This window comes from Sinocyclocheilus grahami, unplaced genomic scaffold (assembly GCF_001515645.1).
Source record: "Sinocyclocheilus grahami isolate Dianchi unplaced genomic scaffold, SAMN03320097.WGS_v1.1 scaffold1149.1, whole genome shotgun sequence".
NCBI classification, from domain to species: Eukaryota; Metazoa; Chordata; class Actinopteri; order Cypriniformes; family Cyprinidae; genus Sinocyclocheilus; species Sinocyclocheilus grahami.
The window spans coordinates 96,466-114,848 of NW_015506328.1; the positions used below are offsets into that span (position 1 = coordinate 96,466).

The following is an 18,383-nucleotide window of genomic DNA, read 5'->3' on the forward strand; positions in this document are numbered from 1 at the left end:
GCTGTTTTGACCCAGCGGTTGGGTTACTACCCAGAAGGGTGGGTTAAACATTTAACCTGCCCGCTGGGTCAAAACAGCCCAATTGCTGGGTTTGCACAAGAGCTGTAAAATGTAAATGTGTGCCTCGAATGCAATGTAAGTTGCTTTGGATAAATGCATCAGACAAAGGCATAGATGTAAATATCAGCACCTCAGAGTAGCAATATGTGCTCTTAAAGTAATACTATGCACTTTTAGGGCTATTTAAAGTGCAAAGTTGTGCTCCAGTGACATGCCGCTGCAACCCTAAAATTACAATGTTTGCAATGTTTTTTCTGAGTGCATGTTGATTTTGTGTTTCTTAACGCAGGTACAAAGTTTGAGACTAAAAACCGTAAACCTTAAATGCAAAGATAACGTAAAAAGTTGATTTCATGATCTTAGTCACGATTAGTAAAAACTAGATGAATGCATAGACTCTCAGACCGCAAGAGCTGCAGATGATCTTGTTCAAGAAGTCCTACATGTTTACATACATACATGCATTTTGTAATTGTTATTTAATCTTTACATGCACCTTAAAACATGTGACTAGCTCCTGACATGCCTGTAATTGACATATTCCTGTATATATGTGCATCATTTGTTGTTGTTCACCAGTATTATTATGAGGGCATTAGCAGACAGATATCTGATGACAGATCGTCAGTGTTTTTGATTCATGAAGCTCAAGGGAACTTTCTTCCCTTCAACAGTCAATAAATATGGAAACACATTCACGAATATTTGTCTCTCACAAAATATGGGGCATTTAAAGGGTTAACTGTGTGGCTTCAGTAAACTTATGCTGGCTTTTTTTAATGTGTGAATGCTAACTCCGTGCTGGTGTAGTGTAGTGTATTCCAGCCTAAAGACAGAAGCAAACCAGTTCACAGCCACCATCAGCTGATTACTGACAGATATGTGATGAAGAGGAAGAGCACAGAGGAACAGAGCCATGATGAAGAGCGGCCTCTAGTGGCTCAAAACCAGAAACACACTGAAGGACAAAAGACATCATTACAAGCAGAATAACACAAGTGGACTTTATTTAGTGGACGATTTTGTGATTGTGGCATCTGTAATTGTGCAGCCCTAAATGAAACTGTCTCTTTTAAGCCAAAAGCCGTGTGTTTATAAGAAACAAATCCAGCATTAAGATGCTTTTAACTAAAATATGAGTCTATAATCCATAATAACGCTTCCTCCAGTGAAAAAGTGCATCTGCTGTTGTCTCACATATGTGTTTAGAGCTGTTTAAACGCTGCTTGATCTGTGCAGATTTCTCTCCTGATTCACACCAGAACACTGACTCACTGGAGGAAGAGTTATTATGGATTATGGACTCTATGTATTTTAGTTAAAAACGTCTTAATGCTGGATTAGTTTCAGCTTTTGTCTTCTCCAGATGTTAACTGATGGACTGGAGTGCTGTGGATTATTGTGATGTTTTTATCAGCTGTTTGGACTCTCATTCTGACGGCACCCATTCACTGCAGAGGTGATATTTTCTGTCTCCTTTCATTAGTCATTTAAAGTCACAACGCAATAGAATCAGAGTAAGAGCTTTTCTTCCATACTGTGACATGCATCAGAATGAAACAGATCAACAAAAGAGAAAAAAATGTAAGGCAGGATTTGGTTCCGTGCATCAGTTGATTGGATGTTGAGATGTGGGCGTGGCTTTCTAAGCTGGAGGCGGATCTGAATGAGAGTTTGCACTGGATTGTAAGAAAGGGGCGGAGTTTAAGAAGACTAAATGATCACCATGAAGACTGATGCTTACTGTTATGACATGCTGGTAAAAAAAAAAGTAAAAAATAAAATTAACAAAATGCATGGATGAAACTTTCACAGTAAGATCAATAACATGCATTTAGAAAATAGATATTGATTTTATTTTATGCTGTCTCGCGTCTGATCATCTAAACAGTTTCTGTCTGTCTGCCTCTCTATCTACAAATATTACAATCATAAATTGAAATGTATATATACATACAGTATATATAAATAAATAAACATATACACTACCAGTCAAAAGATTTCTATTTTAAATAAATGCTCTTCTTTTTAACTTTTTATTCATCAAAGAATCCTGAAAAAAGTATCACAGCTTCCAAAGAAATAACAGTTTCAGCTCTGATAATAAATCAGCATATTATACTGATTTCTGAAGATCATGTGACACTGAAGACTGGAGTAATGATGCTGGAAATACAGCTGCGCATCACAGAAATACATTACAGCTTAACAGAGATTCACATAGAAAAACTTTATTTTACATCATAATAATATTTCACAATATTAAATTTTTTCCTGTATTTTTGATCAAATAAATGCAGCCTTGATGAGCAGAAGAGACTCCTGTAAAAACATTAAAAATAATTCTGATCCCAAACGTTTGACCATTAGTGTACATACTGTATATAAGCATATAAATATATAATTATCAGTATATCCATATAGAAGTAATACACATATATACACAATATACTGTACATAAAATATAAATACACACAAAAAAAAAATATATATATATAACAAAAATTACGTATATTCATTTACAAACACAAACACACACACACAATGAGAAGTTCATAAAACATCTTAACACATTTTCACAATATTTACTGTAAAATGTCCAGTGAGGTGTGTGGAGTGCAGGTGATGGAGTCCCGGATGGGCGACAGCTGTGCGTGTGTGTGAGTGGGTGCCCAGGTGTGTGGTGTCAAGGTGACGGAAAAAGAGTCCGGGAGGATGGGAGATGGCGACCTCTGGTGGTGAGAGGGAGAACACCAGACGCCAGCCCCTGACAAAACGTTTGACCATTAGTGTACATACTGTATATAAGCATATAAATATAGAATATATAATTATCAGTATATCCATATAGAAGTAATACACATATATACACAATATACTGTACATAAAATATAAATACACAAAAAATTTTTTATATATATAACAAAAATTACGTATATTCATTTACAAACACAAACACACACACACACAATGAGAAGTTCATAAAACATCTTAACACATTTTCACAATATTTACTGTAAAATGTCCAGTTTGAAGCAGTGACGAGGCTGTCAGTGTATTTTCTCTCTGACACGAGCTTCTGCGTGTTTCTGGCTGATGCTGAGAATCTAAACAGCCTGATCACCTCTGAACTGAGCTGCGTGACGTGCCACAGCAGCTACTTAACTCAATCCTAATATTCAAAACATAAATGTCTGGTACGTCATAATGAGGTCATCATGTGAGGCGGGCATCAGGCCGAGGACAATAAATGCTTTGTGCCGTTCTAATGCTTCTGACTCCGAAAATGACCAGTAATCATCATTAAAGAATGCCACACGGCCTATTTTTAACACCGTATTAAAGTGTTTATGTGAAAAAACGAGCCTCTTACTGAGACTAATCCAGTTCAGCAGCTTCAGCAAACAATCTGATTATTGCAGAAGCACAGATCAATATCTGATGCTCATCAGCCGCTGTTCTGCCACTCTGAAGAATGGCGTGTCCAGTGTCTCGTGGACATGTCGGTCACTCCTGCAGCGCTTATGTAACTGTTCTGAGAAGCGTTGCATAAGAGAGCATCTCCAGAGCGCATGTATAGAGGAGACGGCCGTGATTCTCACTGCGAGCCAATCGCTGAGGTCAAACACACACACGAGTCACTCTCACAGCACAGGCTTCCTGCAGGTACATTTAAGACCTTTTTAAATCCAACTCATCAAAACGTAAGAAATAAACTGATTCATAAGAATTACGAATGCGTATGTGAATGTAGTAGAGATGCAAGCAATCACAGCATCACGCCGGGTTCAGATTCTCTGAACTTACAGAAACTAGAAAGATAAAGTTCATGGCACTTGTCATTCAGAGCACTGCTGTGATGCTTGTATGAGCTCACATGAAATACAGACAGAGATATATCACAAATACAGACAAAAAGAGACGATTCAATTCTGAAAACCAATTCAGCTAATGGGCCGTCGTGACGCATTCAGAAATGAAGCAGCGAGCCTGTTTAGATTTACTAAAGCGGCTTCTTAACAACTAAGACTCTGAGATCCGTATCAGGACATGAGGCTCGCACACATGTGTGTGTGTGTGTGTGTGTGTGTGTTTCACCTGCTCCTCCTGTCTCATCCGGTCGATCAGCACCATGATGGAGGTGAAATGGAGGCATCGCTCCGAATGTCCCACGCTGTGAGTGTGAAGCGTCCTGTTCTGCCAGTGTCTCCAGTCCCATAGAGACAGCTCTCGGACGGGCCCTGACACACACACACACACACACACACAGGTTTGTTTTTGTGAAAAGTGGGGACATCCCATAGGCGTAATAGTTTTTATACTGTACAGACCGTATATTCTATTGCCCTACACCAACCCTACCCCTAAACCTACCCCTCACAGGAGACTTTCTGCACACATACACACATATACAGAAACTGACACAGACACACACACACACACACACACACACACACACACAGACAGACACAGAGACACACACACACAGACACACACAGAGGCTGTCTGAGCATGGAAACAATCACTTCCTGTTCTCACAGGTCTGATGTCAACACGTGCTGATGTACCTCCAGCTCTTCTTTCTAGTGGTCGACCGATATATCGCCAAGGCCAATATATCGGCCGATACTTGGCCTTTTTCTAAGTTTTCCTGTTTGGCCTATGCGTTCGAGGTGGGACCTTTATTTTGACGGCGCTGACAGCGCTCACATTCTCCCTCTTGTTCTCCGTCTAGGGATGGGCGATACCTCTTATTTTATTTTCGATCATATACCGATATTTTCAAGCCCAGTATCGTCGATATCAATACCGATACCAATACCTCTAAATTAAACTGATCTTTTAAGTTATTAAAAGAATATAATCAGTAATTATACTCACTTAATATTAGATTTTAAAGCCATGTTTTTTTATTTTATTTCATAGGTCTTTTTTGTTTACACTGTCAGAAATCAAATATACTATAATTGTATTTTAGCCCTTTACTGGGGCACCTCACAGGTCCAACTATACCAATAAAAGTGAGCATATTAGTGCCATACAAGTGTGCATGCTTTAAGGGTAGATAAGTTACAAAGGTGCACCTTTGAGGATACCTCATGAGAAATAAACTGGTTGTTACATAAGTACTAAATGTATTATTATTATTATTATTACCATGGTAAATTTGTGGTTACTGCAGTTTTACTACAAATACTGTGGTAAACTGTGGTTACTGTAATAAAACCATGGTTATTTTTTGTAAAAGAGAGCCACACAGACACACACACTCACACACACACACTCACACACACACACACACACACACACACACACACACACACACACACACACACACACACACACACACACACACACACACACACACACACACATAATCTGGAAACATGATTGTTAGTTTCTCAGGCGTGTTGTGAGTGCTGATGTATTTACACTCTGCTGCGCGAGGTGGGCGGCGCTTGTGCGGTCACGTGACCACGACTCTGCCCTTAAATACGTCACGACCGTCCTGTCTGCGAAACAGCGCGTACGACCCGAACACGGTTAATAACATACTCCGGTTCGCGGACATGAAAGCGAGATCCGCGTAAGCGTGAGGCGATCGTTCTGTACGGACGCGCTCTTTCAGGATCGACGCTCCCCGGATTCGGCGATGGACCGCGGCGGGTGTCGGTTGAGCGGCGGCGGTGGAGGCGGCATGATCACGCTGGAGGAGCTGGAGTCTGTGTCGGAGGAGCAGCTGTCGGACAGCCCCGAGGAGCAGCAGCAGGAGCAGGAGGAGGAGGAGAGGCTCCTGCAGTACTGGAGGGATGTGGCGCGCGGACACCAGGTGGAGGTGCCGACAGGTAACGTTACACACACACCTACACTCACTCACTCACACACACACTAAACACCGTCACAGTAACACACACAATACTGAAATAATGCAATAAACATTCATTTAACAACATTAGATGTAACATACAACCCTAATGAACAAAACCGGTGAGAAAAGACTAAGAAGAAACAGTTATTTCAACAACAACAAAACATCAAATGTGAAATGCAACACAAGGAATTCTGGGAATGTCAATTTATGGTTTTCACTGTAAATTATACGTTCTTTTTCAATTCCAAAAACGATGGTATTTTACCGTAAAAATTACATGAAATGTCCATTACAGTGTTTCACCGTATATAGTAAGGGAACGTACTGTTAACCAATTAATAGGTTTTTACTGTAGTATTTTTACAGTCTTTTACTGTTAGAATCTCAATAATTTTTTACAGTGCAGCTTGAGCATTTAAAGCGGCAGACGACAAAACTAAGGCTGTTCACTATAATAACAATAACTATATGAGAGTCCACAACAACGGATGAAAACCGTCAGTTTGCTGTGTGTAAAAGAAATAACTCCAAATCTACAGGCAATAAATAAACTCTTAAATGTGTATTTTGCATGTTTTATTTCCACTAGTCTGAAAGTAGCCCAGAGTCTCCATGTTTTTTCTGTAGCGTACACACAATACTGAAATAATGCAATAAACATTCATTTAACAACATTAGATGTTAGCATGCTTTCTCAAACTCTCTCCGTGGCATTAGAGCTGCTACACTGCTGTCGCTTGCAAACACACAACGCCGGTGGCACGTGCAGATTAAGGGGCGGTGATATTATAATGAGAGCCTCGTCATCAGACGCGCTGGTTTTCTCAGACGCTTGCAGAAAAATGCTTCCCAAAACAAAGTTACTGGGTTCATCTTGTTCAGGTTTGCTTGGTTGCTAGATGCACCGGGGACCTGATTATAGCACTTACAACCTGGAAGAGTCCGATTTTCATGATACGTCACCTTTAAGACTGACGTATGCGTGACTCTCACCCGGCAGCCGAGGAGGATTTTCCCATGATTCACGTGTGCGTCTCTGACCCAGTTCAGCAGATTATCACGCGCTCCGCTCTCTTCATGTTATCAAACGCAGCCGTTTATGTACAGTATGTGTGAGAGAGAGTTTAAAACACAAAATCACACTGGACTTCATTGTGAAGCGCTGGAATCCTGCAGACGGATTGCTAAACGCTGAGTCTGGCGCTCTGTGAAGGGTTTGTTCTGAGCTTTAGCTGAGGCCAGTCTGATCCAGACCAATGCCTTTCTAAATCCAGTCCACTAAAGCTCTTTACACACCCGCACACGTGAAGCGCAAACATCAGTGCACATCACATTTCATTTGTTAACATGAGTTATTATTAGGTGAATCGTGAACTAGCAAAGATCACAATTCATTAGTTCATTTCTACACATGCTAATGTACTAAAGTTAAACATGAATGCATTAACACTAGTGCCATTAACGTAGATGAATAAGTGCTGTAATGGTTGTTAGTTCATGATGCGAATGAACCGAATCTTTCTGTACAGTGTGTTTGCACTGAGAGTCTGTGGTAAAACCACACCGGTTTATCTGAAACACACAGTTCCTGCTGTCAGAAGCGGTCAGTGTTGAGGTTTATGTGAAATACAAGATTAAATGTGACCTTTGCACGACTCACTGCCTCCTGCGGCCGGCTGAATACACTTAACCAGGGAATAATCAGTCTGCTTTTCTACTTTCAATCTCCTTTTTTATATAACTTTCTTAAACGTATGACCAATCTTTAAGAAAATGAGAGACTAGTCTAAGCAGTTTATGCAACCATCAACAGTGTTTGTCCTAGTCGCAGTGATTGTGTGAATAACACTGATCCACTCACAGATCGAGTGTTTGAGGAGCGTCTGAGAAAGCTGTTTATGAGTGTGAACGAGAAATAAGTCCTGAAAAAGCTCTTTTATTTTTAAGGTCATAAAAAGTCTTAAATCGTGTAACAAAAAGTCTTAATTATTTTAAGTCGTCCTGGGTAGGAGTCGACCGATATGTGTTTTTCAAGGCCGATGCCGATACCGATTATTACAGATCAAGTAGACCGATAACCGATATTTTGAACCGATATATATGTCTGGTGTAAAAATTAAAATTAATGTCAAAATTAAGAATAACAAGGGCTCTGACAAAAACTGCCTTCACTGGTGTTGGTTGAGTGTAGTACTCCCACAGTTAACTCTTTATTTTAAAGAGTTAAACTCTTAATTTTTTGGCAAACAAAGGGTTTACCATTAAAATTAAAACATGGAAGAAATAGCGTATTGTGTGATTTATTCTTTTAAACAAAAGTTGTAATAATTGTTGTAGTAAATACAAAAATATTTTGACTGAAAATGTTTCCTCAGCCATACCCGTCACACAGCCAGTTTAAGAGCAGTGTTTTTCTTCTTGTAATCAGGAGCGCTTGTCCTCCTAATTAAAAAACTTTTGATTAATTCATCCAAACTTTGACAAATTCCGTGACATTCCGCATCATACAGTAAATTCCATTTATATGACTGGATTCCGCGATTCCGTCCGCGTTTTCTGCATCGCGGAAATCATAGATAATATTGAGGTGTTTTGCAACTTCAGTGTGACGTTAGTGGATTGTGATTTATTGCAACTTAAGCAACGTCTGCTGCTGCCTTACCTTTGAGAGACAACTGATGTGTGATCACTGAAGCAGCTGCAGTTAGCAAGCGCTTTCGGAGTGAGAGTGAATTCCGCTTTGATTGGTCGGACTCCTGACTCCCAAAAAATCAGATGGGCGGTGGGCGGAGACCACTTTAGGCCAGCTGCATCAGAGCCAAATAGTGCATTTCAAAATTATTTTATCTGCGAATCGTTTTGAAAATGACCGATACCGATAATCATAAAAATGCTTAATATCGGCGCCGATAATCAGTTGACCCCTAGTCCTGGGGGCAGAAAACTGGAATTGCGATACAACATTTCAAATTAAGAGTCTAAGTGTATTTCTTCAAGCTTGTTTATAATTAAAGGTCCTACATTATGCACTATTGTTTTCTGGCTGTTTTTTAGCTACACAATTAGCTGTATCACAACGGTGCACAATTAGATTGATAATTCTCTGTTTAAAATATCAATTCCACTAATTATTAAAAAAACACAGTTTGAAGTAGAAATATTTAAAATCCTAGTGTACTTTTAGTATTCAAATAAATACATTTTGCTTGTAAATGCCTCATTGTATCCTTTTACTAAGGAAAAATACATTTTATTGAGAGCACATGTTCATTAAGAGCACATGTTCTCCTTGAGGAAAAAACCTGCCACTGTATTTACAGTAGCTCACACGGTCTGTTTAACACACACACACACACACACACACACACACACACACACACACTGATGCACATCTCATCTGTTCATTTTTCCATCTACGGTTCTGGGTAAAGTGACTCATTGGATGAAGTGCACTGAAGTGTTAGCAGAGTGCCTCTCGTGATCCGATCAGAGAATCATGGGTCACAGCAGGCAGAAACGTCCAGTTTTATAGTGTTTCCTGCTGTAACTAGTCTGTATGCGTTTCTCAAGCCTTCAGAGAGATGAGCTGAACACTGACGTCAGTCTGCTGTGTTTCACAGACATGGCCGAACCCATCCATCAGATCACCACCAATAATGAGGGCACACACGTGCGGGAGCAGGTTCCCTACACACTAATCACACGCAAGGAGAAGGTACGTACAGACGAGGGTCAAACACATGAAAACACACTAGCAGAGCGGTGCAGGAAATCACTGACCAGCATCAATCAAGTCTACAGAATCACTGATCAATCCCAGTCAGTGTCATCAATACCAGTGACACGCGTGATCAAATTCAGCTGCTTGAATGTGCCATTGAATCTGACCTGAGGATCATTAGACTCCTCCCACTTCCATTGATTGACACTTTCCATCAGGGGCAGAAACGAACCAGAGCTGGAGGCAAAAATGCCACTGAAAAATGGCTCAAATATGCTGCTAAAAGCATTCAAATGTGTTCTAGAAGAGCGTTTACTCTTCACAATCAAATCAGCACGGCTCAACATTTCACTGAATTGATTCAATACAAGTATTTTCCCAATAATTAAAAAAAAGACAACTATTCCATAAAACCAAATCCTGGTTTATTCGTGCGTTTCATTCTGGCGTGAGGTGAGAGAGAGAGATGATGGATGTGCTTCTGACTCTGTGTTTGTGTGTCTTGCAGTGCGGCGAGGTGGTGTTGGAGAAGCGTCACTATGAGAAAGCGCACTGGGCCTGTATCACCGTTCACGAGGACACGTATGAACAGAGCATCTGCTACGGCTTCATGAAGATCATGAGATACATCTGCCAGCAGAACTCAGCAGGTCCGTGAACACACACTCAATCCTCCTCCAGACGCTTGTGACAAAACATTAAACATCACATTTAAGAGTTTACATCTGCTTAAAGAAGGTTCTGCACAAAAGAAGTTCAAGAACAAATCCACTTGCTAAATATCTTTGCAGAAAAGATGCATGAAATATGAAGGCGAATAATACCTTACAAATATACTCCAGCGACTTAAGACTGCTTTTGTGCTCCAGGGTCACATATACGGCTGACAGATGTGTTTGACCGCTTTATTGATCTCAAACGGCTGGTTTCTTCTGCAGGCAGTTATCTGGGCATGACGATCCCCATCGTGACGGTGGTGCACACCGATGAGATGCACAGGACTCTGTCGCGGGCCGTGACCGTAGCGTATTACCTGCCCCCCCGGCACCAGAGCGAGCCGCCGCGGCCGCACGACCCAGAGATCACCATCGAGCACTGGCCCGCCGCTATCATCTACACCCGGTGAGACAAGCACAGAAACCATCTCCACTGCGACTCACTTCATGCATGTTCACAGTAATGCACTCACGCTGGAGGTCATGGGTTCGACTCGAAGGGAAAGCAAGAACTGATCAAAGCTTAATGTGAAAGCTGCTTCAGTAAAAGCGTCTGCCAGCCAATCAACATCTATCTGCAAAACCCATCAACACCAAACCACAGAGAGATCATTTACATGAGCTGTTCGTCACTGTGAAGCTGAAGCACTATAGAAATAAATGTGGCTTGATAAGAAGAAAAACTCGCCTTCTACACCTCAACATGACAATTCAGACCATTTACAGCTCAAGTAACATTTCTTCACGGTTTCTTTATTACATATTATAATAATAATTACATTTAAATTCATATAATTCTATTAAAATTAACTGAAGATTCAAAAACTGAAAAATGAATTTATAATTGATTATGATTATGCAATATAGTTTTTTAAAAATACATTTTTCACTCACCAATGTCAATTTCTCAGCAATGTCTACTCAGAATATTTTATTTGAATGTATATTCATTATAAAAATTATTCTGTTTCATGGGAATTATAATGTCTGCTAAATGCATAAATCAGTCAGACGTCACTGCCTTCATCCAGCTACAAATTACAGTTTGTTCAATTAACAAAAACTTTGAGTGATATATTATAATAATAATTAAATAAAATAATTATATGTGACCCTGGAGCAGTGAGGGTGCAAAAAAATCTAAATATTGAGAAAATCATCTTTAAAGTTGTTCAAATGAAGTTCTTAGCAATGCATATCACTAATCAAACATTAAGTTTTGATATATTTACGGTAGGAGATTTACAAAATATCTTCATGGAACATGATCTTTACTTAATATCCTAATGATTTTTGGCATAAAAGAGAAATGTATAATTTTGACCCATACAATGTATTGTTGGCTATTGCTACAAATATCCCCCAGCGACTCAACACTGCTTTTGTGCTGCAGGGACACATATTATAACTGAATGTTGTTCAGTGTTCAATAATGAATTTATGAGTTTGTGATTATGGCATTTTTAATGAAGTTTTCACTCACCAATGGCAATTTGAGTGTATATTCACTATAAAAACATCCAGGTCTGTGCTTCCCAAAAGCATTGTAAGCTAAAGATCGCTGAAAGCACTGCTTCTGGGAATCGCAGCCCAGATCTACAAATCAGACCGTGAGGTTCTTAAATAAACGACAGTTGTGTGAATGAATGAAAATGGAGTTAGTGAAATGATCTGAAGCTGTAACCGTGTCATGTGACTCAGGCCGTTCACGGGCGCCACTAACGAGCTGACCATCATCCACGAGATCAGCGGTCTGGCCGAGGCTCTGGAGCGTCCGGCCGTCAGCGACTCCTTCATCGTGGCCGGATACACCAACCCCGCGGCGGCCCACCGGCAGAACGAGATCTGGATCCTGGAGCGGCCCTGAGCCTCCTCTACCCACAATCCTCTGCACCTCTCAGACAGCTGCTGAACACGCTTCTGTGTCACACTGATTATAAGCTACACAAACTGGACGTCAGTCGCTCGGTGAAGCACTGTTGCTGTAAGACAATCATCACGTACCTCCCGTCTGTCTGTCTCTCGCTCTAGAATCAACGCTCATGATAATCAACAAATCCATACAATAGATGCAGATATATATATTGTCATAGTGCTATTTTGTTAAGTATTTTTGTAAACTTACAGCTGGAAGCTGAGATGTCAAACTCAATGAGAGTTTTCTGAATGAAGTGAATGAGCTGATCTGTGATCAGGGTTCGACGGCTGTGAATGTAAACGCTTGTCTGTCCTCCGCATAAACACTACAGCCACTGTGAGCTTCTGTTCTGATCTGAATAAACTACTGCTGACCGCAGCCTCCTCACTGCACTGTACAGAACAAACCAGCCGTGATGACTGACCTAACCTAACCTAACCGCCACACTCAATCCTGTTACTTCCGTCTCGGGTTCCTTGGCACATCTGTATAAACCTGAATGTAATCATTATACTTTTCCGCTATCCGATTGTTGAAGACCAGTTTTAGATTTATACCTTCCTTTGCCCTCCTTTTTCCCTCGAACACAAACCAATCTACCTTCCAGGGAGCCGTCTCTGGATAAACTACTGTGCAACTTATCCTCGAATTAAAAACTTTAGCGGTGTCATTACCAATCAGCTCTCCTGCAACATTGCCTTAGTAGGACGTGAATCATGCCCTTGTAAACCTGCCCAATAATACTTTCTCTAAATCTCTCCCATACGATTGAATTCTGTCTCCGGTGAAGAAGACTGACTGAGTCTCTATAGAAACCCTAAAGCCCCAGTTATAGCCCCGCTCCACCACTATATACATCACTTTCTCCCTGTTTTCTCCTAGTGACATATTCCTTCCTTTCTTCCACAGCGTCCCATCGTCTGCGAACAAAGACCTTCCTATATCTTCTGGAACGGTTCCAAATACGTCACTGATCATAACAATGAAAAGTATTGGTCTTATCACACTGCCTTGTGGTGTGCCACTATCAACTATCTTTGATCCAGTTAAACATTCTTCCTTCAACCCCTATCTTACTTAGTTTGATTAACAACCCGTCCTTCCACATCATGTCGTAGGCTTTGTTTTAAATCTTCATTTTAACCATATACAGAAACTCCGGGTTTATGGGAAGTCGTTGTGGAGCAGTTTGGTGTAACGTTACTTGTTGGATTCGTGTTGGTCAGATGAAGTCTGAGCATTGAAACATACACAACTAATATAAACTCCGCTGCTTTTGCTCCTGCTTCTGCTCTTCTCTGGCTCGACTCGGGCCGCTCTGGACTGTTAATACAGCTTCAGCAACCAGACAGGACTTGCTGTGAACAGGTTTTGGGGATCAGGCTAGTTGTTCTGTTTCCAGACACATCTGAGATGTTCTGACCGGATCTAGCGTATCTGATATTTACACACACTAGTTATTTATTTATAAACCTGTGGTTTCACAAAGTATCACAGATTTACTATTATTGTTTTTAAATTTTTTGTATTAATGTTTAGTTTTAATTTTAGTTATTTTGTTGTGCATTTTTTAATTTTTATTTCAGTTTTAGTTAAGAACATCGAGTTAAACTACATTCAATTTTTTTATGGCTTTAATTGTACTTTGTCTACTATAATGACATATTAGCTTTAATTATAAAAGCGTCAGAGAGCGTGCGCATGTTCGCTTTTGAGGTCGATCGATAAAACAGCGTTATTGTCAACATATTCGCCGTTTATACGAATCTTTTAAATCCTGATTGAAGATACAACGTCGGAGGTGTTTATTATAACTGGTTTTGTCAGAAAAAAATACTGTAAAAATATATAAAATATTAAATAATACAAAGTTAAAATCTACAAGACTTGATATTATTACTGCTTGATATTATTTTATTCTACAGTCAAGATTTTGTGTTTAGGTTTATGCATCTTTACTCTGATGGGGGTTAGAAACAATATAGAATCAATGTTACAGAAACGAAATATTCTCCAAATAATATTTTACACGTTTATAATATTGTTTTGTTAATAAGAACGACACGTAACAACAACAATAAATATTTATTTATTCATTTTTAATGTTATATTTTAACTCTACTTCTGTAAAAATCTGCTTTATTTCGACTAATTGTACAAAGCCAATGTAATAGAAACGGAATATCCTCCAGGTAATATTTTACACATTTTTTTTTTTTTGGTATTAAGAGCATTACAGTAATTCATTACATTTATATAGCGCTTTTCTAGGCACTCACAGTAATATAAGAATTTATTTTTAATATTATATAATATAAAATAATATATTTATTGTCACTGTGCAGAGTCAACCTGAATATTATTTTCAGTTAATATTTGACATTTATAATATTTTTCGTTTTTCACTTTATAAAAAAGGTCTGATAATATATATATATATATCTGGGGCCTCACAAGGGGACCGTCTTATTTCGGGGTCCGAGGCATCAAGAAGTCTGAAAAAGCCCTGGATTTCATACGTTAGATTTTTAAAGTGTACATTAAAAATAAAGAACAGCACATTTGTGGATACGTTCTCCAATAGGTAATTTGTCACAGAAATGTGAAGTTAGCAGTTATCATTTATTTTTAAACATTAAGCTCATATATGTTCATGTGTGGAAGAATAATGTGAAAACACCGGCAGAACCAGCACCATTAAATGCAACATATAAACTATGAAGACTGAAGTAATATCAAGTATCAGTGCGGAACGATCACAGCACACGTGTTTACAGAAATAAGACACTTTATTATATAGATAAATCTCTGTCTCTGGGATATAATTTAATGTGAAATCTCATCAAGGCTGTTCTGGAGTGACTGGCACTGTTTTACTCTCGTTCAAAGCGTCACATTCACCGAAACACAACGCTTTCACGTCCAGAGTGGATACAGGCATCCTTCTCGCTCAAAATGCTCATTTCCTCGTTTTTTAAAAACCCAATTAATTTGGTCATGCAAAAAAACCAATATTATATAGATAAATCTCTGTCTCTGGGATATAATTTAATGTGAAATCTCATCAAGGCTGTTCTGGAGTGACTGGCACTAAACTGAGAACTGCATCTGGACACGAGTTCACCTGTTTTACTCTCGCTCAAAGCGTCACATTCACCGAAACACAACGCTTTCACGTCCAGAGTGGATACAGGCATCCTTCTCGCTCAAAATGCTCATTTCCTCGTTTTTTAAAAACCCAATTAATTTGGTCATGCAAAAAAACCAGGACGGGTCGCACTTAAAACAGGCCATAATGAAGTCAATATTCGCAAAACACGTACACCGTACAGCTAATACTGCGCTATTATACAGTAGAAAAGTCTGGTGTAAATCCTGTTCAGAGCACACGTTACAGAACAACATCGGAGTGATTGTGCATTTGAAGAGCACATTGTGTAGTGCTGCAGCACGCGACTCATGAAAGTGCAAAGCGTCAGAAAGCGAGTGTTTCTTCAGCCGTGAGTGAGATCATCAGTCGGGCACGGCAGGGCTCTCAGGAGCTGGTTCAGCTCGCTCTGCACGCTTGCAGGCTGTGAAGCGGCGCTCTCCAGCAGCGTCTGGCCCATGTGTGCGTGCAGCGCCTCGGCAAGCTTCGCTGTGGACATCCGGACGTTCCCGCTGTTAGAAGAGGAGCCGAGGAGCGTCCAGAAGAGCGGGAGAACCTTCTGCTCCACCAGCTGCGGTCTGCGCGGGTACAGCTCCGTCACCAGCTCTGAGAAACAACACACACATCACGCTTCCAGCTCCACACACGCTTGATGAAGTGTAACGACAGAACGCATCAAGTCTTGTTTGCAGAGAAACTGATCAAAATGAAGTCAGTTTAGGATTAAAATATAAAACTATTATCTGCCAATGGGGTAGGGCTGCATGATTGGGGGGGAAGAAAAAATAAATACAATTTTCTAAATCTAAATTTTTAATTTTTTCAGGTTAAAATTGTGATAAAAATCAAGATTATGAATAACACCAGGATTGTTGTGATTGTTTGTAGGGCTGCACAATTTGTGAAAAACAATTATAAGATAAAAAATAAAGTATTTAAGAATATATATATAAGTATATTTTTATATTTTTATAATAATGATACTACAGGAGGCCTATGACTATAAATCATTAAAAAGGTCTAAGGTTTTATTATAAACTAGTATTTTATGATGATAAGAATCTGAAAGTAATTACTTGTCAGAAGCTGTGCATATATTCATTTAATTCAAAAGCCTTTGTGACTTCTTAATAATAATCACACGAAGCCAAACTGTGATTGTTTTTTTATTTCGATTAATTGTGGCGCTCTACAGCGGAGTCAGCAAAATCCACTTATTCAAATGTTTATTTTTTTGTTTGCAGATATTTGTTCTTGTTTTAAGCTTAAACCGGCTTCATTTCTCAGAAAACGAGACTTCATATCCTCGTTACATCTCCAGTGAATGTGTTGATTTAAGAAGGTTTAGATATGTGTACTGGAAAACCAGACAGAAATACTGAAAAAGAGATCACATTTTTTGCAGTGATGCAACATTTAATGCCACGACTTTATGGATTTCAGACTTTCTGCTCTGATTGAAGAGTTTTTAAGGCTTATTTTGTGGAAGGGTGAATAAAGAGCTGGACTGACCTGCGACTCTCTCGATGAGGTCCAGCTTGGCTTTCCCGCTCAGATACTGGGCTTTGGAGCAGAAGGGCTGCAGCAGGAGGCTGTTGTCTGAAACACAGAGTCAGAGTCAAACGCACTGAAGATCAGCTCAAATCAGTCAAAGCCAACTCAACGCACCGATGTTGTGCATCAGAGCCTGAACGGCTCCCAGCGCCGCCGTGGAGATGCTGCTGTTCTTGGAGTTGAGGTGATTGTCCACGACGGCGGGGATCAGGATGTTGAGCACTGGAGCCAGACTGTCTCTGAGCAGAGCGATGATGGGCTGAAGAGCCTCCAGAGCCCGCAGGCTCACCTTACTGTTGGACTCCTGCAGACGAGCCTTCAGAGCATCAAACACCTGCAGCAGACCATCAGAGTCAGCATCATCACCATCATCAACAACATCATCATCATCACCATCACCACCATCATCATCAGCATCCTCATCAGCATCACCACCACCATCATTAACATCATCACCATCATCATCATCATCCGCATCCTCATCAACATCATCATCAGCATCAGTATCATCACCACCATCAGCATCATCATCATCATCATCACCACCATCAGCATCATCATAATCACCATCACCACCATCATCACCACCATCATCATCATCAGCAGCATCATCCCCACCATCAGCATCATCATCATCCCCACCATCAGCATCATCATCCCCACCATCAGCATCATCATAATCACCATCACCATCACCACCATCATCATCATCATCATCCTCATCACCACCATCATCATCATCATCCTCATCACCACCATCAGCATCATCATAATCACCATCACCACCATCATCATCAGCAGCAGCATCATCATCAACATAATCATCAGCATCAACATCACCACCATCATCAGGATGATCAGGATTACCGGGAACAGGCTGCCGATGACCAGAGCCGGGTTCTCCTCGCAGTCGCACACCAGCTGATCGATGGCCTTGATTCTCTCCCTGAAGTCCTTGGAGTTGAGCAGTGTCTTCATCTGTTTGACGTACTCGCTCCGGTCTGTGAGGCTGTGGACGGCCGCTTTACTCCCCGCCTGACCGCAGTCCCTGCCGAACACACGGCTGATGAGCGAACGGGAAGCATCACATGAACAGACGTGTGGCTGGCGTGTCATACCTGCTGCCGCTCAGAGGATCACGCGTGAGGGACGAGGTGCGCATCACCCCACTGCCTGAGAGAGAGCGCCTGCCCCGCGCCGACGGAGCGTCCTGAGGCATCTCCCCCAAGCCCTGACACACACAGGTTTGTTTTTGTGAAAAGTGGGGACTCTCCATAGGCGTAATGGTTTGTATACTGTACAGACCGTATATTCTATTGCCCTACACCAACCCTACCCCTAAACCTACCCCTCACAGGAGACTTTCTGCATTTTTACTTTCTCAAAAAAACTCA

General features: G+C 40.5%; 2 protein-coding genes across 3 annotated transcripts in view; one reads left to right on the forward strand and one right to left on the reverse strand.

Moving 5' to 3' along the window:
• Window positions 1–5,549: 5,549 nt before the first annotated feature.
• On the forward strand, window positions 5,550–13,753 carry LOC107567348 (heme-binding protein 1-like). Its single transcript, XM_016253015.1, has 5 exons — window positions 5,550–5,906; window positions 9,553–9,647; window positions 10,162–10,303; window positions 10,592–10,775; window positions 12,071–13,753. The coding sequence occupies exons 1-5, from the start codon at window positions 5,714–5,716 to the stop codon at window positions 12,234–12,236; spliced, it is 780 nt and encodes a 259-aa protein (XP_016108501.1). The 5' UTR covers window positions 5,550–5,713; the 3' UTR covers window positions 12,237–13,753.
• Window positions 13,754–15,305: 1,552 nt separating this feature from the next.
• Window positions 15,306–18,383, reverse strand: part of LOC107567346 (protein FAM179B-like) — a 24,822-nt gene continuing 21,744 nt past the window's right edge. For both annotated transcript variants that reach the window (XM_016253011.1, XM_016253010.1), the window contains 3 exons: window positions 17,104–17,323; window positions 16,948–17,034; window positions 15,306–16,041 (listed from right to left, as the gene is read on the reverse strand). In XM_016253011.1, the coding sequence (XP_016108497.1) occupies window positions 15,782–16,041; window positions 16,948–17,034; window positions 17,104–17,323 (567 nt within the window). In that variant the 3' untranslated portion in view covers window positions 15,306–15,781. The remainder of the gene's footprint in view (window positions 16,042–16,947; window positions 17,035–17,103; window positions 17,324–18,383) is intronic.